Here is a 26,186-nt window from a genome sequence, read left to right as displayed (position 1 = left end):
ATGCCAGTTTAACAACCAAAGTTGTGTCCAGATATTGCCCAATATTCCCTGGGTGACAAAATTGCCCCTGATTGAGAACCACTGCCCTCTTGCCTGTCAATGATCAGGCATGTACACGAGGCATCCCAAACCATCCAGCTCCAGCCAGGCCAGCCCAGCCCAGTACATGTGTCCTGCTTGACCCATGAAATCATGAGAAATAATGTTTGCCATTGTAAGTCAGCAAGTTGCTCAGATGGTAAGGAATCTGCCTGCAATGCAGGAGACCCAGGTTCAATCTCTGGGTCAGGAAGATCCCCTGGAGAAGGGAATGGAAACCCATTCTAGTGTTCTTGCCTGGAGAATCCCATGGACAGAGGAGCCTGGTGGGCTATGGTCCATAGTGTCGCAAAGAGTCAGACACGACTGAGTGACTAACACTGAGAATTTTTAAGTGGTTTGCTCCATAGCACACACAGGTACACCAGACTATAGTGACTCAAACAGAGAGGGATTTATTTATTTACATAACAGGATGTACAGAGGCAGGCAGTTCAGTACACTGGTGTACAGCACAGTGATGTTACCAGGCTCCCACCCAGGCTTTTCATATCTTTCCACTCCGTTGTACTTGAGATGGGCTTTGGCCTCTTGCTTGTTTCCTGGTGATTCCCAGCATGGCTGCTCCAGCTCCAAGTCTGAGCTCCAGAGAGAAAAGGCAGACAAGACAAAGGGACAAAGAGAAAAATCTCTCTCCTAGCAAAGTCTTGCCTTTAATTCCAGAAGGGAAGCCCTGTCCAGGACCTTCAGTTGCATGTCATTGGCCAGAATTGAGCAACATGGCCGGGTCTAGTTGCCAGGGAAACTGGGAAATGAAGGTGCTTAACCTTTAGCTTATACAGTAGAGGGGGGCAATGACTAAGGGACTTGTGGTGTCCACTGCACTCTCTCTGGTGGTCTTGGTTTCTTACTTCCACTTGTTGTTTATCTATCCCAGCTGTCTCATTTTAGACTGCCTTCGTTTCTCCAAACACAGTGGAAGAAATGGCCACACCAGCTGGGAACTGCAAGACCTCAGCTCCATACCAATAATGACCTGTGTGGTGATCCTGTGCCCTACTTCCAATACCAAGGGTGGAGGTACTGATTGGCCCAGCTTGGGTTAGAAGTGAAACCTGATTGGTGTGGCTTCGGTAGACTATCTACTGCTCAGCCAACCAGCTGTGGCCAAGAGAGCAGCATTAGCTAGGGCAAACCTGACTGGGCGGGCAGTGTGCATTCTCAGAGAAAGGTGTATGTGGCTGGGGTGATACCCAAAGAACTCCTAGTTCAAGGAGTGAAGAAAGGAAATCACCATCGTGGGTTGCAAAGTTGATATGATAAAATTAACATGTCCTTTGAGAGACCTAAAATACAGTGGAGTCACAGAGGCATCACATTTGACTTCTGCAAATTCAAATATTCATGTTCAACCAAATTAAGTATTCCCCCCCCCCCCAACAATTTGGCTTCCAAACATTAGCCAGCTTCTTAACTACTGTCTAACCTAGTGATCTTTTCTGGTGCTGGAGACTGCTTTTTGGATTTTGGGGATATGGTGCAGTATAAGTAATATCATATTCTTTATGGAAAACTGGGGTTTTCAAGATTACTATTATAATTTTTTAAAAATAATTTAAAACTAATTTAAATTATTAATTTAAAATAATTTAAATTTTTTAAAAATTTATTTTATTTTTTTGGCTGCACCACCATGAGGCATGTGGGATCTTAGTTCCCTGATCAGGGACTGAACCTGCACCCCCTGTCTTGAAAGCATGGGGCCTTAAACACTGGATCACCAGGGAATTCCCTTCAAGATTATTTTTAAGGTCATATGTAAGATGTACCTTCTCACTGTGTAAGATGTACCTTTAGTGGAATATCACGCAAATAACTTTTCCTGTTTCCTTCTAGTTTTAATCATTAGTATAAAGAATGCATTTAGTTTTAAAATATAAAAATATTTTTATTGTGGCTTTTTAAAATTAAAAAGATTAGTGATATTCATGACGTCTGCTGTTCCTCCCATTTTATTTGGTGGTCTTGGCCATATACAGATGGCTGCAGGGAGGGCAAAAGTGAAAGTCTCTCCAAATAACATGGAAAAAGAGTGTGTCCACCTGGGCAGTGCGTGCCCCTTGGTGACTGGGTACTTGGTCTGTCCTGATGGCCTGTGACTTGAACTACAGGGCTTATCCTGCTGTGACAGAATGGGCAGTGTGAGACGGGAGTTAAATACCTGGGTTCCAGACCCAACCCTTGAATTTCCTAGTTGTGTGACTTTAGATGGGCCATTTAACCTCTCTGGACCTCAGCTTCCTCATTTGTAAAATGGGGAATATAATACTATTTACCTCCCAGGGCTTGGAGGAAGATTAGATGAGAAGGGTTTTGAAAACTGCAGAGTGCCATATACATGTGACTCATTGTTATGGAAGTGATAAAAACAGGTTGGTGTTCAAATTTATTATAAGAAATTCAGATATAAATGCACTATACCGTGGCCCCAGCAGCCCCTGAGGTTACCTTTCTGTCCTGTGGTCCCAGTAACACGACCTTGGTTTTCTCAACTGTGGGTTTCTTGGAGCTCCGTGGAGGTGTGACATTTGGTACGTCACAACCCAGACACATAAGTTTATCTACTGGGCCTAGGAATCAGAATTTTGAACTAATTCTTCATATGCCTGAGTGCATTTACATTCGTAGATAGCTGTGAAAAGAGCCCCTCTCCCCACACACTCCGAAAAATTGCACCGTGCAAAATACCAGTCTAGGAAACAACACACAGGGTAACAATCTTTTAAATCCTAAAAAAGTGTCTTTGTGATTTGGTGGGGAAGAGTCTCTCTGACTCATGGAGGAGGATCTTGCGAGACCCGGAGGGATGATGTTTTTAGTTCCTTCCACCAGGCTTAGAAAACAGAAAGCTCTGGCTGGACTTGCTGGACATCTCTCTCTTTAGCATCTCTCTTTCTTGGTCCATCTTTGCAGTGGCTTTTCTGGCTCCGACCTTCAACAAGAGCAACAAATGCACAAACTTGACAATTGTAAGGATATCTCCAAATATACCACTCAAATTGGCTTTTTTTACTCAAAATAAAGTATTTGTAAAAAAAAGAAATTATACACAGACATAGATGTGTGCAAAAAGAAGCTAAAATAATCCACTATTCTCACACTATCCACAGGTAACCTTATCGACATTCCAGTGTACTCCCTTCTAGATATACAGATAATGCTTTCTCTTCTTATATTTTCTTTTTTTGAAACCAGGAGTTTCTGATTATGGGCACATTCATTGGGATGGACTTTCTCTCGAAAAGCTGTTACTAAACTGAATGTCTTATGTCTCTGATGTCTTAGGAGGAGAAAAATGCAGGATATTCAAGTCTGTCTAACCCTATTCTAAGCACTGCCACTGGCTTGGGGCAGTCATGAGTATGACTCTGTCCCTGGTCTTAGCTGATCGGGCACTTTGGCACAGGCTAGGCTTTTCAGATGGTCACTCCCAGGGTTTAGGATTATGGGCTCTATTATGCTACTTACTACCTGAGCTGGTTCTTTGAACTGGGGGGGCTGTGAGTTCATCCCTTTTTATCACATGACCAGAGATAGACGAGATCAGGGGAGATTTAGACATAGAGAGGTGATATGAGCTCTCTGTGTGTGTTTGTGTGTAAGAGAGATGATGCTTGGGAGATGACAGCCTACTAGTTCTGTTTTGAGGCCAGGCTCTCTCTCAGCTCTCAGTATTTATGAGGCACTCACTCTTATATCCTTATAAAAGCCCCCTCCCTCTTTCTGAATAGGTTTCTATTCATTGCAACCCAAGAATCTCTCTCTCACATGGTTCTGTTTATACTGTAGATATGATTGTAACTTGCAAGTTTCTTTCCAACAGGCTTCACATCACCAGCCCTACTTCCTGCAGGTTTTTGACTCCAACTCATGCCCCTGGGGAAAGAGGGCCTACAGGCCTACAGGTAGTCAAGTTTCAGCTCCACCTCTGAAAACGTGATCCTTGGTCTCCTCATCTGTCAGATAGGGACCAGAACGTCCTGTCTTCCTCAGGGGTTGAGAGGAGGTTCTGGGTGGATTTAAATGGAAGGGGCTGGTAGGACCATCTCTGTAACTCTTTTCACTTTAAAACAGGCTTAAAAATCATGTACTGTGCCTGACCTATGCCAGTGGCTGCCAGGAGCCTTGAAATGTGCTTTGAGATTGCTTTCAAAATCATTGCAGGAAAACATTTCAGGGTGAGATAGGCTAACATCTCTACACTAGCCCACAAAGTAAATATTGATTGGAATGCCCAGATAAAAGGAAAACAGACAGCAAATGTTGACAATCTTTTGCCTCTAAACCAGTTTTTCTTTGTATCCTTTTTAGTTTGATTTTCAGTAAAATTGGATGGGTCCCCAGGGCCAGTGCCCTGACCTGGTGTGGGGCTGACTGTCAGAGCGAGAGAATGGGTGTTTGTTAAAAATGAACATTTCTTATTCTCAGGGTCCCCCAAGTCCCAGGTCTGGGAAGCACCACAGAGCAAGTTTTGGTCCACTTTTTTGAGTGATGAGGTCGGGGACAGCGAAAGGCAGAGGGGATGGATGAACCGGGAAAAGGAAGGCACGAGGAATGGGAAATGTGAAAATTCAAGTGTGGGCCCAAGGGGTTGGGGGAGCCTGGCTGTGTCTGTCCTGAGCCAGGGACCTCAGGCAGCAACAGGCATTCATCCTGCATGTTTGGAATTGCATTCCCTGCTCACCCTTAGAACAAGGCCAGGATAGGAGCCTGTCATTTAAATAAGGACATTTAAATTGGAAATTTGGAAATTAACTGGGAATTAACTCAGGGCATACTAGAGTGGCAGATCTGGGCACAAAGATTCCAGTTCATTCCCACACCACCTCAGGTCTTGGTTTTAAACTTCCCTACTTCAGGGAGGCCTCTCCTTGTCTTTGGATTAAGGAGGGGGATGGAGAGGTCCCTGTGAAAAGTGTTCCTGAGGTCAGGAACAACTCAGAAAGTACTGCTGCTAAGTCACTTCAGTCGTGTCCGATTCTGTGCGACCCCATAGATGGTAGCCCACCAGGCTCCGCCGTCTCTGGGATTCTCCAGGCAAGAACATTGGAGTGGGCTGTCATTTCCTTCTCCAATGCATGAAAGTGAAAAGTGAAAGTGAAGTCGCTCAGTCGTATCCGACTCTTCGCGACCCCATGGACTACAGCCTACCAGGCTCCTCCACCGATGGGATTTTCCAGGCAAGAGTACTGGAGTGGGTTGCCATTGCCTTCTCCCCAGAAAGTACTGGGTTGGCCAAAAAGTTCATCTGGATTTTTCCATAACATTTTAATGGTAAAACACGAATTAACTTTTCATCCAACCCAATATTTGTTTATTTATTTGCCCCAGAATAAAAAGCCATGAAAGACTGGGAGTTTTACATGTTTCTTCATTGATCTAACCTGGCGTTTCTCACTCTTTTTTTCATTATCATCCTTTTCCTTAAGGAGTCTTCTTAGACATTCTTTCCTAATCGCTTTTGTTGTTGTTTAGCCTCTAAGTCATGTCTAACTCTTTTGAGATCCATGGACTGTAGCCCACCAGGCTCCTCTGGCCATGGGATTTCCCAGGCAAGAACATTGGAGTGGGTTGCCATTTCCTTCTACAGGGATCTCCCCAGCCCAGGGATTGAATTCGTATCTCCTGCGTTGCAGGTGGATTCTTTACCGCCGAGCCACCTGGGAAGTTCTCACCTCCGTGAAATTTGATTATTACAGATAGCACTGTGTGTATTTCTGTGCTTTATGCATTGAAAAAGTAGAGTTTTGCCCTCTCGGGGGTGATATTGCTGCCACTGAGAATGGGACTGAATCCTAACACCTGAATATTACCCACCATATCGCAGGCCTCTCAACAAATATTCGTTGAATGAATGAAGGCTGTGGTCGTATCTCTTTGTTCATTTTTCTGTCCCCAGTTCCTAGCACAGTATGTGGCCTAGACTAGGCATTCAATTTATTAACTAGAAGATTTTCCCCTTTAGCATATGATTGACAATTATAGAAGACTGTTGGCTGTAGGGGGAAAAAAATCGATATGAATCCCATAGGATCTTAAAAAGGAAGAATGTGCTAGTTCTGAAGCGTACTAGAGATGGAGACTCTGTTATAAGAAAGGCTGAGACTCTCTGGGAGTCTCTTATGCGAGGCTGAGAGAACAAACATCCCATCTTTGTCAATGTGGTCCTGGTGACTACATCCCCTGAAGGACTCCAGGTCCACTCTGGAGGAAGGAGTAGCCCAAGCTACAGTTGGTAGGGAACCTGGAGGAAACCTTCCTGTACCAAGGAGATCTCTGACACCAACTTCTAAGCTGGGGCTGGAGTGCAAGGAAAATGGGAAGCTGGCTCTTTGCTCTCAGCCAAAGCACCACTGGCCCCTATTCTGTTAAAGCTGAAGGCAGCATGAGATGCCAGGGGGTCTCGTATCTCAGAGAAGCACAGTGTTCCCACAACATCTGGGAACCATGTCAATATCCCCTCTGTCATTTTACATCCCCAGGTGGTCCTCAGACAAAACCTAGCTTAGGGCTCTTTCTTTCTCCTCTGCTTTGCTTCAGTCATATACGTGAATGAATAAGTGACAAACTTCCCAACGTTTCCACTTTGCAGGGTGGCAAAGGTCTCAGATCATAGGGGCCCCCAGGATGCCCTCTGTCATTTTAATGTCCTGCTCTGGGACGGTAACCATATTCTGGGCTTAGAACAAGGATGCTGGTTGAGAAGAAGCTTCCATTTTCCAAATATATCCCTCACCTAGAATATCTTTGTTTCTTCTACCAATGATAATTTGGTTGCTTCAGAATGATTGTGGCCTTTTATCAAACTTGAATATGTCTCTTCTCTCTTATTCAACCAAAATGTGTTCAGCTTTCAAGCTTCCTGAGAGCTCGCCTCTACTTTCTGCAAAGTGGGAATGTGGATTGGCTTAATTCCAGTTCCAGGGCTGATTTGTTAATGGCAATGTTTCAACATGCTCAAGATTTCAAAGTCTTAATTCTCAACTTTTAAAAGAATTTTAGAGGATGTTTCTGTGAAATTCAAGAGAAATGCCATTGGAAGTGTTATCAGGTTTATTACCTAGAAGTTTATAACTTCAAGGAAGAAAAGCCAGCACTCTCACCTGGGTGTCAGATGTCACCTACTTAGCAGTGTGGCTCTGGACAAATAGTCTCTAAACCTCAGACACCTCATCCGAGAATTGGGTATAATAACAAAACCTACCCCCCATAGGGTTGTTGTGAAGTTTAAATGAGATACTTCAGGTCAAGTGCTTAGTTCTGTGTGCACAGCACATGCTAAATGCTCAGTACACAACAGATACAGTGTTACTGTCAACTGGGCTTCCTGCTTATGTTCTGTGGTTTCCTCTCTTCTGTCCTCTCCTGGCTCACCTGGAAATTTGAGTTCTGCATCTTGTTCTTCACCGCCTCTACAAACATTCGTCTCTTTAACACAGAAAGAATATTGACAAATTTTAGCTTATGCTCTGCTTTGTCTTTTGCATCAAAGAAAAACAGATTTTTCTCCACTTTTGGATGCTACCCATTTGGATGAAATGTTGAGCCTTCCTAGGTGACGACATGAGGATGAGGGTCTGCAGAAAAGGGAGGGGATAAGGATGGGGGGGGTGTCTGTAGAATGGGGCGTGCCTTTGGGGCAACGCTACACTGTCCTGCTGAACCTCTTAGAGATCTCTATTCCAGGTTCCAGTAGAGAAGGAGGTGGGTCAACCAAGAAGACTATGGAGGATGCTATACTCTCCTTGGAGGACAGATCTGCTTTAGGTGGAAGCACAGCCTTCCAGGTCACTAGAAGAGGCTGTACATGGCCACCGGTTTCCACTCAATGGCCTAGGCATGACAAAGGCCCCCGTGGTTAACCTCCCTGGCAGGGACTCTGGGGGCCTATTGGGAAGCCATCACTGAGAATCTGAAGCTTGCCGCTCCCCTGGGGTTTGATTGCTATTGCTGCCCTGATCTGCTCAAGACTCTGCACCTCAGGGACAGTTCATCAAAGAAAGAGCATCCTTGAGACACTGGAGACAGCAAAGGGAGAGGGAACTGGGGTCCCCCTTGCAGACCGACATCCTGCAGGTGAACGTGTAGGGGCGTCAGGAAGGGGACTTTCTCAGAGAGCCCTGAGCATCAACTGGGGTCACCAATCTGATTCCTACAGGGGCCAGGGAAGTAAAGGAAGTGGGTGAGGTGAGCCAGGGGAGGGGTGGCAGCAAATCCACGAGCCCAGTGCCTAAGGGACCTGGAAAGTGGAGGCCTGTGATGGTGACTTGTGGGATTGTGGGCCTAGTGTCCCCAGATCTTGCAAGTTTCCCAGAGAAGCTGGAAATCTGGAGTATTCTGTTAAACTGCCCTACTTTGAAATGTACCCAAAAAAAATCCCATGAGTCAAATGAAATGTGTCTGTGGGCTGCCATCTTGCTACACCTGCTTCAGAACCTCAGTAAGTGTTGGAGGGGTTGTCAGATAAAATACAGGATTCCCAGTTCAATTTGAATTTCAGAATGAAACCAAAATACTTTTTACTATGAGTATGCCCTCGTGCAATATTTAGAACATATTTATACTTAATAACTGTTTGTTGTTTATCTGCAATTAAAACTTAACACATCCGGGGCATGCTGTTTCCCCGCCTCCCCAAATCTGGCAATGCTACTGGGCATTCATAAAATTCATGGAGGAAGTAAGGCCATCTTTTGGGACAGGTCATAGGTACTAATAAGTCTCTTCCATTCTCCCTGAAGGATGCTAACTCTCCCCTCAGAGGACTGTCCATGAAGGCTCATGCACCCATATCGAACAGATAGTTGTTCTCCAGGCATTTTTCATGGAGAAGGCCTTGAGCCTGCAGCCACTCAATATTTATCACAAACTCAGTTGGGGCAGTCACCATCCAAATTTCCAGCTATTATAAAGCAGTGGTATTAAACCAACAACCTTCTTCCTTCTCATCCCACCCCTACCCTTTTCCCCTAAACCTTTTATCCAAGCAAAATTCCAAGAGGAACTTGGGGTATAAAACAGACAGTGGAGAGCTTCTCTGGTGGGAAAAAGGTGTGTGTGTGTTCAGAGTCATCCCCTTCCCACGGCACCCAAGGGCTCCAGGGAACCCCAGTTTGAACACTGCTCTGAAATATCTTTTTGGGTTAAGTCCAATCAGTGGATGGCCGGGCACTGAAAGGCAGAGCCTGGCCTGTGTGCACATGCTTTTCCTGGACTCCCTGGGATACGATGTCATCAGTCTGTCTCAAGATTTGTGCACAGCCATGACCCAGCTAGCACTGCACTGCTGTTCTTAGGGGTGCTGCTCATTACACCACACAATGTCCTCTCTGGAGAAGAATCCAGAATTGTCTTTGTTCTAGGAACACTTCTGAGCATCACACTCATCATATCTCGTGTACACAGTGAACTCTGGACCATGCTGGGTTTTCCATTTCCCATTGGCTACCAGAAAGCCCACTGTCTAATGGGGCTCCCCTTTGGCAGGTGAGGAGGTGTTATAACAGGCACCTTCATCCTTATTTCTGGCTCCATTTTGTATCATCTCCCCCTTCTTCCACCTACTGTACTTCATTCTTAGGGCAGAGGTTTCTGGGATTCCTCATTCTTACTTTCTTCTTTTCTTATGGTTTTGTCTCTATGTCCCCAAATCATTTAGCACCCAAGATGGTTGCATTGCCCTTCTGCCTTCTCTCACTTCCAGATCCTGGGTCTCTCAGGTTCCTTGTGCTGGTTTCAGGCAGAAGGGGCAGGGGCTGGGGTGGGGGAGGGAAAGGGAGTGGAGGAGGGTGGAATGTTTTTTGGGCTGCCCACGCTGGCATTTGCATCCCACGAGCTCTTGCCCTTTGAAAATAAGGTATCTACTTTGTGTCTGGCTGCAAGATCAGAAAGGGTCTCTGTACCTGCCTCTCTGTCTCTTTGAAGGAACAGTTGCAAGCTGCTGACTCTTTGTCATTTCTCTGTTCGAGGTCCTCTAAACGTTCCTAAGTGAAAATATCAGGTGAGCAAGACAGTGTTCAGTGTGTCCCCACCTGTTCCATTCTGGGACATACCTCTGAGGTTGCTAGGAGATGCTGGGATTCACTGGGATTGGTGGGCAGAAGAAGCGGGCAGGTGAGGGTCTTTTTCTTTAGCCATCTTCTATCTGTAGGCTGCACCAGCCTAGCCACATTGCCCTACTTCATCACTGTGGGCAGGAGAGTACCATCCACAAGCCCCTCCCATCACCCGCTCCTCCTACAGAATATCTACCAATTTCTACTTGTTGTCTAAAAACACACAAGTGGTGCTGAGGAAACCAGGATCTTAAGAATACCCGGGCCCAAGGAAATCCTGGAAAATAGTGAGTTAAATAGAAGAGTGAGGGTAACCATGACGGCAGGTGAGCGTGTATCCTATGTGGTCCCATGTTCTAAGGGTTTTGTATGCAACCTCCTATTTCATCCAAGTCTATTGAGTTAGGTGCCATTTTTATTCTCATCTTAAAAACAAGGGACATGAGCTAATTAAGCAGAAGGAACTTTAGGGGGCTCCTGCCTGGCTGAGGGGGCTTCCCAGGTGGCGCAATGGTAAAGAATCTGCCTGCCAATTCAGGAGCCGCCGGTCGATCCCTGGGTTAGGAAGATTCCCCTAGATGAAAAAATGCAACCCACTCCAGTATTCTTGTCAGCATAATCCCACGGACGGAGGAGCCTGACGGGCTAACAGTCCACGGGGTCGCAAAGAGTGGGACCCGACTGAGCGACTTAATCTCACACGCTCGCTCGCTGGGCTGAGGCCAGAGGCAAAGCTGTGGCCGTGCCCCCTAGTCAGGACTTCATTGGCTGGAGATTTGATTGGCAGGCGGGCTGAACGGGTTTCTGCCAGAAGCAGCTGGTGCCCTTCAGCCTTTCTTAAGACTTCCAGCCCTAAGTAAAAGGGTTTGCGTGCTTTTCAAATGGCCACTTCTGTGCATTTAAAATTTTCCTATTGAAAAACCCCAGCATTAGGCCATTCACAAAAGGTATCTGGGTCCTTTCTTGGCTGTGACCCGGGTGGTATTCACCGAGGAGAAAAGAGCACCACAGAAGAGCTGCCGGCTTTGGGAGGACCAGGGAGGGCGTCAGCTGGCAGGAAGCTCCCTGAAAGAAACGCAGGAATCCCCACCCATCCATGGGCTGTCGGTTCTTCCCCTTAGAAACGGGGCTTGCCATGTGCCAGGCACTGTGGGCATTTTGCCATTTAACCCTCCCGCCGCCCCACGGAGTGGGCCTCTTGTTACCATCCTTGGTTGTTTTGGTTGAGGAGCCTGAGATACAGAGGTCAAGCCACCTACTCAAGGGTCACTAGGGGCAGGGGCGGGGCTGGACTGCTGTTTGTTTGACTCCACCTCTGGCCTCTGAACTCTGAGAGCCATTGAGGCCTTCTCGAGGGACTTGGACGTGCATTAGCTGGAGCTCAGCCTGGGCCAGGGTCCCTTCTCTCTGCCACGTGGAGAGAGCCACAGACTCAGGGCCTTCCAGAGCCCCGGGTGATGACCACCAGGTTCTCTGTGAATGCCTAGCCTTTCATATCAAGTCTCATGTTCACAGCCAGAGGTATTAGTGTGGAAATACGACTTTTGATTCTGAAAGGTGCTGCTTAGTGAAGAGATGGTCAAACATTTAAGACAACAAACTACATTTTTGGGGGTGGAGGTGGGAGTTGGATTCTGAAGCTTCAGATGTGTTCATTTCATTTCTCAGTGCTTCAACCCTGTGAGCTCAATGAACAGGGTGAACAGTTTCAAAGTTTTGTACAGGAGGCTAAAAAGTAAGGCTCCTCGTGAAAATACTAAGTGTAAAACTTAGGAAAGAGGAATTCTATTTTCTGTTAATTTCCACTTAAAAACAATGAAGACATACTCCCTGGAAGGAACTGATGCCAAGATGAATGTATGTATACCCGTGCCCTTTAGAATCCAGCAAAACTGTAAAGTTTATTTTTTCTTCCTGATAAATAGGGATTTCTGATGACATAGTAATAAGAAGCCTCAAATGCAAACCCGAGTCCTGGAGTGAATACTGTGGGAGCAATGGTGAGAGAAACACAAGGCAGGCACCTGGGTAAGGGAGACGCAGATGGAAGGGGTGTGGGAAAGTGAGTGTGGGCTGGGGAGGGCAGCAGGTGAGAGGGAATCGTTTCTGCAGCTGAGCAGCCAGAGAGTGGTACCCTCTGTCAACTCAGCCCTCCCCTCTCTCAAGTGGGCTGATGCTCACCAGCTTCCCTTGCAGGGTTGGTGAGAGAGATGAAGCCTGTACGGTGTGGAGCAGGTGCCTGCCCCTTGGTAACTGATAAGTAAAGTAAACGATACTTAAAGTGCTCAGCAAACGATATCATTGGCAACACCATGATTGTGGTTGTAGTTAATGCACGTCTTTTCTCCAGTTGTGAATTTCACGAATTTGAAAGCTCCTAGCTCTAGCTCTTCTGGGGACCCTGACACAGGTTCAGCTTGGCTATTTCAGACCCTTCTCTGCTGAAGGATATCTAGCGCCAAACAGGCTGGCACGTCCCCTGCACTGTGTATAAATGAGGCAGTCCATGAATAATGCATGTGAAGCCTGATTATGTAAATCCTCAGGTTTTCAGTACATGACAATGGCCTTTTTTGGGTCCTTTGCTGTCCCATTCTGTGGTCTGATGTCTCTGCTTTGGGGCCTCGCCTGCCAAGCCCTGGGGGTCGGGGGATGCCTCAGGGAGGGGTGAGCTCTCCAGAGGGCACATCAAAGGGAAAGTCAGAACTCTGTCAGTGGCCCAGCTCTCCCTGGCATTGCTTGGTGTGAAAAGAAACTGTCCTCTGCCTGAGGCAGCCCCATGACACACACAGACTGAGGTCTGTGATGTTTAATTCAGAACGGTGAGCACTGGAAACACCACATCCGGGCTCCCTCAGAGCAGGACAGCAGCCACTTTCATTTCTGAGGCTACAAGCCAGAGAGCCTGCTGTCTGGAAACCTCCTGCCTGGAAAGTTTGCAGAATGGAGGGCAGCCTTCTGCAAGGAATTCATCTGACCATCACCTCTTGGTTGAGAAAGACATCCTTCTATGACCTTCTAAGGTCTGGCCTCCTTAGAGCTCATGTAGGCAACACACTCACAAATACACACACATACAAATACACAGCACATACTCACAGGCATACACACACGTATGCGTGCAAAAATACACAGCTCCAAGTCAGAAAGACTAACAGGTACAAGGAGGCAACTGTGGGCCAGAACAGCAAAGAATGAAGGACCTAGGACTAAAGAGATCTGGGGCTAGGTAAAGGCTTTACTTGGGACTTCCTTGGTAGCTGAGACAGTAAAGAATCTGCCTGCAATGCAGGAGACCTGGGTTCGATCCCTGAGTCAGGAAGATCCCCTGGAGAAGGAAATGGCAATCTACTCCAGTATTCTTGCCTAGGAAATCCCATGGGCTGAGGACCCTGGCAGGCTCAGTCCATGGGGTTGCAAACAATCAGACATGACTGAGTGACTAACAAGACTCTGTGAACTACCAGCTACTCTATGAACTTGGACAAGTCCCTTTTTTAATTCTTTGAGCCTCAGTTTTCTCATCTGTAAAATGGGGATCATCATGACAACGAGGCACGGCTACCAAAGGCATTAATAACCCTGATCATGGCTGCATAGCATGAGTGGAGCCCAATGCCTGCAGACATTATGAAGAGATGGGGGCTATGCTAATTTTCCCTGTTTGCCTGATGCCTGCCTGGAGAGCTGCTCGACCTGAGGTGAGAGTGAAGGACCAGGGAGAGTCTGATCTATTTAGGAGTCGCTGTGCCAGTGCCCAGTGGGGCTAGTGACATGCTGCTGACAACAGGAGTGGATGGTCATGGGTGTTAACTGCCAAGAAGACCAGAGACCCCACTACTGCCTGCAACGCAGGCACAGGGTTACAGCGAGCTTCTGGAGCTGGTTTTCAGGTGCTGCCCATGCCTGTCTCGATGTGTGTGGGGACTTTGGCAGCAGACTCTACTGGGTCTGGGGCAGCACTCACTTCAGAGACCACCTGCGCAGTCAGCTGGCCACAGGGAAGAGAGCCGCATCCACCTGCTGAGTCCCAGGCCCTGAGCTGCATGCTTCAGAGCCTGGACAGGTGTACCTGGGCATCGGAAACCGTTTGGTCCTGAGTTCAGACAGTGAGAGCCTGGATAGGAAGGGTTACCTGTGTTGTATTCAATCCTCACAACAATCCTGCAAGGCAGGTGCTCTTAGCTCCCATTCACTGATGAGGAAAGTGAGGCTCAGAGAGGGGGACTGATTTGCACAAGGTCACACAGTAAACAGGGGGGTCTGACCCCAGGACCCACTGAGTCTTGTGCCATGTGATGGATGAGACAGCAGGATGGGGGGAGGAGGTGGCCTCCTTTAGCTGGATCACCAGCCTGAGTCTCAGTCTCGGCCTCTCAAGTCAGTGCTCTCATCAAGTTCATGCCAGGAAGCAAAGCCCTCATCCTCATGCCTTTCCTCTGTGGCTCCCACAGCCTTGAATGCACACCTGTCCATCCCTTTGGTGGACAAACTCCAACTCTCCTTTGCAATTCATAACAAATGTCAGCACTTGGAAAACACTCCCTGAATGCTCTAGATTGAGCCAAGTACCCTTCTCTGGATCTGAGCAGAGCCCTTACCCCACTAAGTCAGCCTGAAATCAGCTCTTTACCTGTATGTGCTGCACTGAAAAATATGTCCTTCAAGGACATTCACCTATCTCTATCCACCTGACCATCCATCTACCTGAACACCTACTGATCCATTGATCTGGTGTTCATCCATCCATCCATCCACCCATCCACCCATCCATCTGTCCATCCATCCATCCATCCATGTACCAAATATTTACTGGGTGTCTACTATTCTCTGGGTACTCAGAATAGCAAATTGAAAATCTTCATTCTCAGAGAACTTATTCATCTGTGTAGCCCTTGCACCTGGCAGAACAATGAAAGTAAGAACAATAGACACCACTTTAAAAAATTCAGGACGTTTGCTAAGCTTATTGTGGCAATTACTTCATGTGGCATGGAAGTCAAATCATTATGCTGTATACCTTAAACTCAATACAGTGTCAATTACATCTCAATAAAACTGGCTGAAAAATAGGTATCTGAATAGAAAGAACAAGGTAAAATACATGAATTATCAAAAGTTAAAAAAAAATACAGACAAGCTAGACCATGAGTCTCAGAGAGCACTGTTTATAGCAGTCAAGACCGGGAAGCAACCTAAATGTCCACCGACAGGAATGGATGAAGAAGGTGTGGTACCTGAACACAGTGGAATGTCACTCGGCCGTAAAAAGAATGAAATAATGCCATTTGCAGCAACATGGATGGACCCAGAGAGTGTCATACTAAGTGACGTAAGGCAGACAGAGAAAGGCAAGTATCATATGACATCACTTATACGTGGAGTCTGAACAACTGATACAAGTGAGCTTATTTATAAAACAGACACAGACTCACAGTTTGAAAACAAACTTATGGTTATCAAAGGGAAAGGTGGAGGGGGGATGAATTAGGCATTTGGAATTAACACATACACACTACCATATATAAAACAGACCGTCAACAAAGACCCGTGTATGGCACAGAGAATGCTACTCAATATTCTATAATAACCTATCTGGGGAAAGAATCGGAAAAAGAATGGATACATGTACATGTATAACTGAATCACTTTGTTGTGCTCCTGAAACTAACACAAAATAGTAAATCAGCGATACTCCAATACAAAATTAAAAATTAAATTAAAAAGAAAATAGACAAGCCAGACTCTGAGTCTAAGAGTGATTAAGAAACCTGCCTGAATTCACACAGTAAATGCAAGAGCTACAGTCTAAACTTAGGTCTGTCTGATGTTAAAGCTATTCTGCCACTTTGCTTTGCATCAGTAAATGCATCCTGCACTGCCTAGATCCCGCTGGGACCTCAGCTGGCCATTTCTAAAGGGGGCTGAGGGGCAGCCTCAGAGACTCTGCGCCAAGCAGGCACCACTCACCTTCTGCTGCCTGATCGCCCTGTTGACCCTCTTCTCCTGGTGCAGCTGCTGCTCCATGCGCTCCAGGGCCTCCTTGAGCAGCGCCTTCTCTTCGGCCTCTTTGTAGATGTCATCCTCCAGCTTGGCCACCTGTGACTGGTACATCTGAACCGACACTTTGCTCTGCCTGAGCACACGGGAGAGACAAAGTCTCTTTTCCCCTCACCTTTCTCACTTACCAGCAATGCCCCTGCCCTGGGAGATTCTCAAAATACTCCTGTGTACGCCTATCTTAGCGGTCTCATTACAAGTGGGAGAGAATGATGAAGTTTGGGGACTAGAGGGCAGAATAAATAGCTCATGGGCTGTGTAGGTATGGCATGAAGCTGACACAGATTATATTACCAGCCCCTCCCAATTTCCCAGGGAGGGTCAGGGAACTGATACTGCTGAAAATAAGATGGAATTATGAAAAGCACACACATGGTGAAATATCAGATACATTCATGAAAGGTGCACCTTACCCCTTAAGAGAGTGTAGGGCACTTTAACTGCTGCTTTCTGGCCCAGAGAACTGGCCTCCATCAGACCCTAAGTCATGATCCCCCCTCCCCCTGCACACCCAGACCTCTGTCCTCCTGTCTTGGTCCAGAGGTCTGCTGCTGCCCTGAGGTTTAGCCTGGAGAATGGAGGTCCGGGCCTTTCTGCAGGGACATGGGCCCTACCTGAGCTGTTCAATGTCTTTCTCGTATCCTCTCAAAAGCTCCTCTTTTCTCTCCAGCCGGTTCTTGAGTTGGGTGATCTTATCGAACACCATATCGAGGTCTCTTTGTCGAAGCTGGTTGACTCTCTCCCTCTCTTTGGGGGAGAGGTGTTTCATAGACACATGACCTGACATATCTTTGATGTTCATCAGACTCCCGAGTGTTTTGCTCATATCCATGTACTACGAGAAAGTGTTTCGCAGGTAAGAGGCTTGGCCCACCACCGCTGGTGGCTGCTTTAATAAGGAGTGTGTGTGCTGTGCTCAGTCACTCAGTCGTGTTCGACTCTTTGTGATCCTGTGGACTGTAGCCTGACAGGTTCCTCTGTCCATGGGATTTCCCAGGCAAGAATACTGGAGTGGGTTGTCATACCCTCCTCCAGGGGATCTTCCCAACCCAGAGATCAAACCTGCATCTCCTACACTGGCAGGCGGATTCTTTACCACTGAGCCACCTGGGAAGCCCTTTAATAAGGAGGCAAGTGTCTAATTCTGTTTCATTCATTTTCTGCCATCACAGAGCACACATGCTTTGGAAAGGAGTACAATTGGGGCTTTTAATTCTACTTTCATGTTCCCCGCATCCATTTACGCCATGCCTTTTTGAGAACCAGGGGGAAAATGACAACAGATAGAAACATTTATTCTTGCTACCCAGTTTTCCAAGGAATTCAACTATGCAATTTCCAACCCATGCTGGGATAGTAAATGGGTCTCGCAGAGCTGTAATAATGACAAAATATCTATGTAGGGTTGATGCTTAGTTAAGCTATCCGGTGGTTAACACTGCCTGAGGGGGTTGCAGCTTTGGACAGGAGGGGGACTGATGCTGGGTGTACATACCAGCTTTTCACTGAGATCCAGAGCCTCAGCTGCATCTGTTTTCCCTAATTTATCGGTGGCCATGATGGACCCTGGGCTGGAAAGGCCATTTTGAGGCTGAAATAAAGAAAGAAATAAAAACTCTCTCTTGGTATTCCACTATGATTTTCTACATCCAGAAGAATAACCCAAAGAATAACCGAAGAACCGGAAAGTTACTAAAGAATAACTTGACAATTGTGTTGTTCTGTCACTAAGTCCTGTCCAACTCTGAAACCTCATGGACTGCAGCACTCCAGGCTTGCCCGTCCTTCACTGTCTCCTGGAGTTTGCTCAGATTCATGTCCATTGATTCGATGATGCCATGCAGCCGTCTCATTCTCTGTTGCCCCCTTCTAGCTGTTTTTTATTCCAGTCTGATTCCTCTGTGAACTGCTTTCTTACAGCTCTGTTCCTATCCCTTAAGAGAATAACTCTTCTTGAAATGACACATCATTAGTCCCGTTCTTTGGTCACTTTCTGTCTTCCCTCTAGACCAGCGGTTCTTAACCGGGGATGACTCTGTCCATTCTCCCTTTACCTGGGACATTTAGCAATGCCTGGACACGTTGGTGGTTGTCACAACTGCTACTGGCATTGAGTGTGTAGAGGCCAAGGATGCTGCTAAACACCCAGTGACACAAAGGACAGCCCCCCAGGCAAAGAGTTACCTGGCTCAAAAAATCAATAGCCCTGAGATTGAGAAGATAAGCTTCAGAAAAATAGGAGTCCTGTTGCCTTTGCTCAGCTATTCTTTCTCCTGCTCCTTCTCTCCTTTTAATTATTGCCAGCTGTGGAGGTTTCCTGCTCTGTGGTGTCAGTGGTGGGATGAGGGCTTTTTGCCAAGGAGAAGGCAAATCTTGGAAGCAGGATCAGGATATGGGATCCAGCTGAGCTCCCCACCTGGAGATGGTTCCTCCCTTTCCACTCTCAGAGGAGGGTTTGCGCTTAGCCGGAAAACCAACACATTCCCTTCTTTCATTCTTTTTTAAAAATATTGTTTTGATGTGGATCATTTTTAAAAAGTCTTTATTGAATTTGTTATAATATTGCTTCTGTTTTATGTTTTTTTTTTTAGCCCTGAGGCATGTGGGATCCTAGCTCCCCAAAAAAGGATCAAACACTGCACCCCCTGCATTGGAAGGCAAAGTCTTAACCACTGGACTGACAGGAAAGTCTCAAAGCAACACATTTCTGAAGATTCACATGTCTAGCAAATGTCTAGAGAAATGAGACTGAATGATTTTAATTATTTCTTCCAACAGCCCAAGGATGGTTTGGATCCAGCTGTGGCAGCAAATGCCCAGCAGGTTCTCTGATTAATGCTAACCTGAGCTGTCCATTGTCATGTGTCAATCAAATGCCCAAACAAACACCTTCCACCTAACAATCAAATTACTTCTGCAAATCTGGGCAAATCAAACTAAGCCCCCTAAGGAAGGCAGGCTTTCTTGAATAATACCATTGAAATACTATTTAATAATAATCACAAGTATCATCTATTAAGTGCTCACTATGAGCTAGGCACTGGCATAAGCACTTTACATAATTATCTCCTTTAATTTTTCCATCATCATTTTACAGCTGGGAAATGGAGTCCCAGAAAGGTTAAGAGCCCGCCAAGGTCACTTGGTTTGCAGAGCTGGGATTAGGACACAGGTAGGTCTCTGATTCTAGAACTTTTATGTCTTCTTAATCATCATGGCTCCCTTCTGCTACCTTTTCTGTGTTCGGGTTTTTGAGTTTACAGAAAGAAGCAAATTTTAGGCAAACTCATGGCATAATGTTTAGGCAAACTCATGGCAAAATTGTTGAATATTTTCTCCAGAATATAACATATGATATGAAAAGGAGGGTCCAGAGATCGACCTGGCCAACATCAGTGTGATGGTACATCCTGCTGTGCACATTTGAAAGCCCCCTTTCAGTTCAAACACTGGACCACTGGAACTGCTAGGCACTGACCAATTGATACAGATGCTAGGCTAACAGGGAGGATCTGACCCTGAACCAGTGATGCCAGGGCACCTGGATAGATCTGCCCTCAGGCCCACCCTCACCACGTGTCAGTCACTGAAGAGGTAAATTACCACTCGGATCTCTACTCTTGAGAAAGTTGGCAAATCAGGTTTTACATCCAGTATTTTCTGGACATTTTTTTCCATCCCGAGAGTCTTTAAGTCTAGAAATGATTCATCCATGTGGTCCTTATGATCTAAAAAAAGAAATAATTTAGACTCAAAAGAAAGGTTCAGGAAGAAGTCACTGGATGTAAAAAAATCACAGCTGCTGTTAACTGGACGCTTACCACGGGCCAGTACTAACCCTCACAATCTGAGGCCCAGAGAGGTGAAATGACTTGTCCAAGGTCACACAGCTAATATGAGGCTGCAGCCTCACACAGCTGACGCACTGAGGGTGAACCTTTGGCCACAGGTAGGAGGATGGAACTTGAACCCAGGCTTCTAGGGCCTGGCTCAGTGCTCCACCCAGCAACGAGCTCTGTTTCTTGAGAGCCCATTCCCTCTAAACAGGGTATTTATCTAGGAAGTTCCCCAAGGTTGATCCTTGAACACCATCAGTCTATGCAAAAGTTTCCATTGGGCCACAGTGAAATAAGAAAAAGGACAATGTTATGAGTTTTTCACGAAATCCTCGATTTAGTATCAAGGCCTGCTCTTGACTTTGAGATCATGTCTGCCCATCTTCCCCCCTCCCCCCACTCATCATCATCTTTTTTTTAAAAAAAACTACATCTTTTCACTTATGAAATGATAAGAATAGAAGACAGTGATCCTGGTCAGCCCCCACAGGGAACCCTCAAGTCTGGGGCCCATGGCTCAGCACAGAAGGGGCCACTAGGAAGGAGGGAACTTACTTGAGGAGCCAGCCTTCTCAAGTTCTTTAATTCGCGCACGAAGCTCAGATAAGGCCTTTTTCTGACGCTGAATGACCTCCTCGTGTCGGGACCCTTTACATTTGGCCCCTAGATCACTGAAGGACTGCTCCTGTGGCCAGAATGGTGTGGACAGTGGCTTTATTAGGGATCGGAATCTCTCTCTTAATTTGAAGAAACATCAACAATTCATGGATTAGCAGAAACCCTGTCACTTAGTACGCTGGAAAATATCGCTAAGGGGCTTCAGCAGAGAAGGAATTTAAATATTTCATTTCAAATACAAAGTCACATTTAGGAAGATTTCCAACTTTCCTACTGACTTAGCATCACTATAAATAAGAGATCCCCTCTATGTTTTCTTGCCATGTTTTTTTTTTTTTTCTAATATTCTTCTAATTTTGGGTTTCCACTTGTCATTCTGTTCTCATCTTTGAACAATCACATCAAAATTACTCCTGAAGGGGGCCTTTTTGGTTCTTTCTTTGGTCTAGTCTCTTCTCTGACCAGGGATCAAACTCATGCCCCCTGTAGTGGATGCATGGAGTCTTAACCGCTCGACTGCCAGGGAAGTCCTGGAGGGACATTTTTCGGTGCTTAGATGGTAGTAAGGATGGTGGTCTCATATTTGCTAGGGGGAACTGGATGGATGGGCTCTTGGCTGGTCTAGAGAGACCCAGGAGGTCCTCCCTGGGGTCTCTTCTCCCCTCCAGGCCTCCACCACTCATTCCTTCATTTCATTCAGGCTCTGCTCCCCATCTCCTCCTGCAGAGGCCTCCCTAGTGCCTTGTCCCAAAGAGCCCCCTCCCCTATGCTACTCAGCCCCAGTCCTGTTGTATCCTTCCTTGGAGGGCTCACCCTCGCTGGACGTTTTGTTAGACGTCGCCTTGTTTATTGCCTCTCTCCTCTTTCAGGATGTGGGCCCTGTGAGCAGGGGCTTCCCAGGTGGTGCCAGTGGTAGAGAACCTGCCTGCCAGTGCAGGAGATGTGAGAGGTGTGGATTCAGTCCCCTGGGTCGGAAAGATTCCCTGGAGGAGGGCATGGCAACCCACTCCAGTATTCTTGCCTGGAGAATCCCTGGACAGAGGAGCCTGGCAGGCTACAGACTACGGGGTTGCAGAGAGTCGGATACAACTGAGCATGCACGCATGCACGGGCCCTGTGAGAACAGAGTTTGTCTCCCATGTAGGCTATGCTATCCCCAAAGCTCAGCCCTGTGCCCGAGCACAGTAGGGACTCCATAAATATGGAGCCAGAAGGGGCCTGCCCCAGGGTTCCTGCCGGGACCAAAGTTCAGCCCTGAGAGAAGGGGGTGCTGCACTTAGTAGGGCCTCACTAGACCCTGATCCTGGCTCCAGCTGGCTTTCAGCCTGCTCGGCTGGTCCACTTCCGGGGCTGTTTCTACACCAGCCTCCCTCTCTGTGAGGGCATCTGTTTGCCCTGGGAGTGAACACCAGGAATGCTGTGCGTGTGCACACGTGCTGGAGGGTGGAGAGGGGGTGGCGGCTGGTTTTGGGGGTGGGGCGGCCGCCAGGCTCGGTGACAGCATTTCCTCTGCCTGGAGAGCTCGGCTGAGCCCGACGTGACCCTTACTCATGGCCCTTCTGGGAATTTGTTTATTTAGAGAAGATGGAGATTCTTTCTCATACAACTCTTAAGCCCTCTGACCCACTCTGGTTTAGAAAGCAGGAAGTAGCCTGAGTGTGGAAGGCTGTTCTGAGAAAGAAAAAAAGCCTTTTTTCCTTTCATCTTGCAGCCTCCCTCCCCCATCCTCCTCTAATACTACGTCATCATAGAAACTGAGACAGGCCCTCTGGTCAACAACCCTTCCCAGCAAACACAGGAGAGTCAGAGGGGGTCTTGTGTGGGCAAGAACCCTGAGCATCCTGCTTTGTGCCTAGCACAGGGTCTGGCATACAGCAGGTGCCCAACAGTTGCTGAACGTGTGCACACAGGCCAGGTCCTGCACGAAGAGCTTGGATTTCAATAGGAACAAGACCTGCTTTGGGCCCCAGGTGCTCACAGCTGCGGAACCGGCTACAGCCCCATGGCTGGGCTGCCCTAGTAAGGAGGAGAAGCTGCTGCTATAAAGGTCTCTGGATGGTGACAGGAGCCAGGGCCAGCCGGCAGGGCCACTGAGCCCTCTCCTTCATGCTGCCTGCAGCCCTGGCTCCCTGCTGTTTGGCAGGGGAAAGGCATCTTTGAGGAAGCAGGCAGGCAAGCCGACACACTTGGCCCTGTTTCCAAGAGAAAGTCCAAAGCGCATTAACTGAAACGCCCTGGTCTCTAGTTTCATAAAGCGAAGGGAGAAAGGAGATCCCTGGACTCCAGGAAACCTGGGGCCTCGAGGAAGTGCGGTGCCCACGGTCAGCCAACGACAGACCCTGGGGAGCACCACTGCCTGCCACAGGGACAGATGGGAGCCGCCGTACAGGATCACGGGGTGGTCTCCATCGATGATGTGACCCCCATGTGCTGCCTGGCTGGGACTTCCAGGCGTGCGAAGGCCTCTGGGCAGAGATCACCAAGTCAGCCACGGAGCATAAATGGTCTGGCATTGAGCCCTTTCAGGCCTAATTTAGGATGTCCCCTGGACATCTCAGAATCACACCCAGGAGTCTGTTCTACATACTTACAAAGGGCTTCCCTGGTGGCTCGGACAGTAAAGAATCTGCCTGCAATGCAGGAGACCTGGGTGTGATCCCTGGGTCAGGAAGATCCCCTGGAGGAGGGCATGGCAACCCACTCCAGTATTCTTGCCTGGAGAATTCCATGAACAGAGGAGCCTGGCGGGCTACAGTCCATGGAGTCGCGAAGAGTTGGACACGACTGAGTGAATAACACTTTCACTTTCACAAGGATATTACCTACAGCAACGTGCGGAAGCAGAAACAAATGTCCATCAACAGGCGACTGGCTGGATAAAAGGGACGTGATGGAATTCAATGGAAATGGCCCTGCGAGTCCCCAGCACAGGGCCAGGGAGTCACAGTTGTCAGAATTGTGACAGTGGCAGCAGCTGCTGCCTTAGAGTGGGGGGTTGGGCATCCCCGTCTGACAGCAGGAGGAGGGGTGCCGCCCCATGTGCCCACCACTGTTGCCCCAGCCCACATGCTGGGCCTTGGAGATGAAAATTTCCAAGTCATTTGGTATGTTTGCCTCAAAAATACAATTTCCAACTTGGGACAAACAAAAGAATGAGGTAGATCTTCACATACGTTTACTTGAAAATATGCCCATGAAATAGTATTATGTGGGAAAAAAGATATAAGTTGTGAATAAATATGGTTTGAGACTATATTTTGAAAAAAAACTATCAAAAAATATATGTATATGTAAGCTTGTACATGTTTGTGTGTGTAAGTTAAATTTGTTTCTCAACAATCCCATGATGGGGTGGCTGGCATTATGCCCGCTTTCCAGATGAAGGAATTGGTACCAGGTTGCAGGGTTTCTGAGTGGAGGAGTCGGGATCGGAATCCAGGCAGATGAGCTCCATGCCTGAACTTCAACCGCTGACTGTATGAGGGTGTGGTGGTTTCTGTGAGGAAGAGGGCTGACGGTACATGTGCCCAGCTGATGATAACTTTACACATTTCACATAAGCAAGTCATGCTTTTGGAACTTAGAATGAAGATGTTTTCAAAAGTAAACAAAGCCTCCGTCAGGCTCTTTCTTAGCTTATCTTTCTAGATGCCCCCGGGGATGGGGCAGGTGCTCACCTCTTGGCTACTCAAGAAAATATCGGTGTGGACTGGTTCTATCTGCACCGAAATGTCACACATCTTGGCTGTGTTCCTGGGCTTCTGTTCCTTCTCCTTGTGCAGCTGGAGTTTTTGTTTCTCTTGGGAGGCCCTGGGGGCAGAGAAGATGAGTCACCGAGCAGGAGGGTGGCTGGCCGCACAAGGTTTGGGAACCACAAATTACCTTTGTACTCACAAGCAGAAGTGGGAAAGGGACTCCTTGTTTACAGTGAACCGAAATCTTGGAGCCTTCAAGCTCCTGCCTGAGGGTTTCTGGATAATTGAGCTTGCTGGCTAGTGACCAGGGAGGCAGGCACCTCTCAATTCTTGCCTCCTGCACTGGGTCTGCAGGATACCTGCTGTGGCATTTATGGGGGCATTTAATGCCTGTCTGCTATTTCTAACACCTGGTATATGTCAACACTTCTATTTCTCATAACAGTCCCATGAGCTAGGGACTCTCCTTGCCCCATTTTACAGACCAGGAAAGAGACACAGCAATTTCTCTATGGTCATGGAGCTTACAGGTGAAGGCACCTGGCTTTGAATCCAGGCAGCCTGGGCCTGGAGCCTGTTCTTTTAACCACAATGTAAATCCACCTTGGCCATGAACCATGAAGCAAATGAAGCTATGGGTTATACATGAGACAACAATTTTATTCAAACTTTCTTGGGGAAAACATTAATCTTATGTCAAAATATGGATAAACTATGGATGAAAATGCAAACTCACATATGTTTCATAGACAAACCCGCAGAACAACAATATATTTAGTTTAAACTGATCTCCAGTTTACACTTTTGTTCTGTCAATATTTATCAAGTTCCTTTAAACGCCAGGCATTGTGTGAATGGTGGGGAGTCAGTAGCAGGCAAGGTCTACAAGGGGTCCTCATGGGGAAGGCAGACAATTCAACAGGTGGGAGCAGCCCGGTTGTGTGAGAAGCGTTAGATCAGGGGACATGCAGGGACTGAGGGACGCTGGGCAGAGCAGGAACCCTTGGCTACATTTGGTGAGGGTGAGTAACGGAGGATTTCCTGGAGGAAGCCGCATTTAAACTGAGACTTATCTGAAATATTGGGCAGGAATCTCTTGAGATGCTCAGAACTGAGCAAAGTTTTAAATGATGAGGTTGTGAAGCAATGAAATGTATGTCATTCACTCATTCACCTACTCATTCATTCAACTCTTTAAACATCACTGAGCCCTTCCTCTCTCTGTGCCAGGCTCCCTGGGTACTTGGGCATGCCTGGGCTCCCCACACCTGCTGTGCAGGCCTTCCCACCCACCTGAGCGCCTGCTTGAGGACCTCCAGCTCCTTGTCCTTCTTCTCTACCAGGCTGGTCATCTGCACCATCTTGTCCTTGAGCACGCTCAGCTCACTGCTTTGTTGCTGGACCAGTGCCACGTTCCGCTCCAGTTCTATCTTCTGCTTCTCGTTCAGTTCCCCTGGAGGGGACATGCAGGCTGCTGAGGGTGGGGTCTCCTGCCTGGGGTCTCCCGGAGGGCCATAGCAGATCTGCTAGGCCTCCAAGAACTACGAGGAGGTTCATCCTCCAGGAATGCTCAGGGGGCATCAGTAATGGTCAGGAGGACTGCTTGCAAGAAAAAACCAAAAAAAAAAAAAACGAAACCGCCCACCAGCATCACCTTTCGATGAGCGCCGGTGCCGCGAGGCAGCCTGTATGGCGCCCGCCTGGCCCCAGCTGTCAGGGCCTGTGTGCCAGTGGCATTTTAGGGCACCTTCAGCAGCTGGCTTCTGCATCTGTTCGCCTAAGGCGTCTGAGCCCTCTGGAGACAGCTCTGCTCACGTGTCTGC

General features: G+C 47.4%; 1 protein-coding gene across 5 annotated transcripts in view; it reads right to left on the bottom strand.

Moving 5' to 3' along the window:
- Positions 1 to 533: 533 nt before the first annotated feature.
- FHAD1 (forkhead associated phosphopeptide binding domain 1) overlaps positions 534 to 26,186 on the bottom strand; it is a 164,560-nt gene continuing 138,907 nt past the window's right edge. For 3 of the 5 annotated variants that reach the window (XM_055419258.2, XM_055419260.2, XM_088845340.1), the window contains 10 exons: positions 25,657 to 25,816; positions 24,346 to 24,478; positions 20,606 to 20,735; positions 19,818 to 19,942; positions 17,710 to 17,805; positions 16,829 to 17,049; positions 16,125 to 16,290; positions 10,002 to 10,082; positions 7,474 to 7,527; positions 534 to 3,031 (listed from right to left, as the gene is read on the bottom strand). In XM_055419258.2, coding sequence (XP_055275233.2) covers positions 2,915 to 3,031; positions 7,474 to 7,527; positions 10,002 to 10,082; positions 16,125 to 16,290; positions 16,829 to 17,049; positions 17,710 to 17,805; positions 19,818 to 19,942; positions 20,606 to 20,735; positions 24,346 to 24,478; positions 25,657 to 25,816 — 1,283 coding nt within the window. In that variant the 3' untranslated portion in view covers positions 534 to 2,914. The remainder of the gene's footprint in view (positions 3,032 to 7,473; positions 7,528 to 10,001; positions 10,083 to 16,124; positions 16,291 to 16,828; positions 17,050 to 17,709; positions 17,806 to 19,817; positions 19,943 to 20,605; positions 20,736 to 24,345; positions 24,479 to 25,656; positions 25,817 to 26,186) is intronic. The other 2 variants (XM_088845339.1, XM_088845341.1) reach the window with 2 other exon arrangements.

Source organism: Moschus berezovskii, chromosome 17, assembly GCF_049115385.1.
Source record: "Moschus berezovskii isolate FMDL1 chromosome 17, NW_MosBer_1.0, whole genome shotgun sequence".
NCBI lineage: Eukaryota > Metazoa > Chordata > Mammalia > Artiodactyla > Moschidae > Moschus > Moschus berezovskii.
Note: the sequence above shows the minus strand (reverse complement) of the source record. Positions and strands in the feature narration are given on the sequence as shown.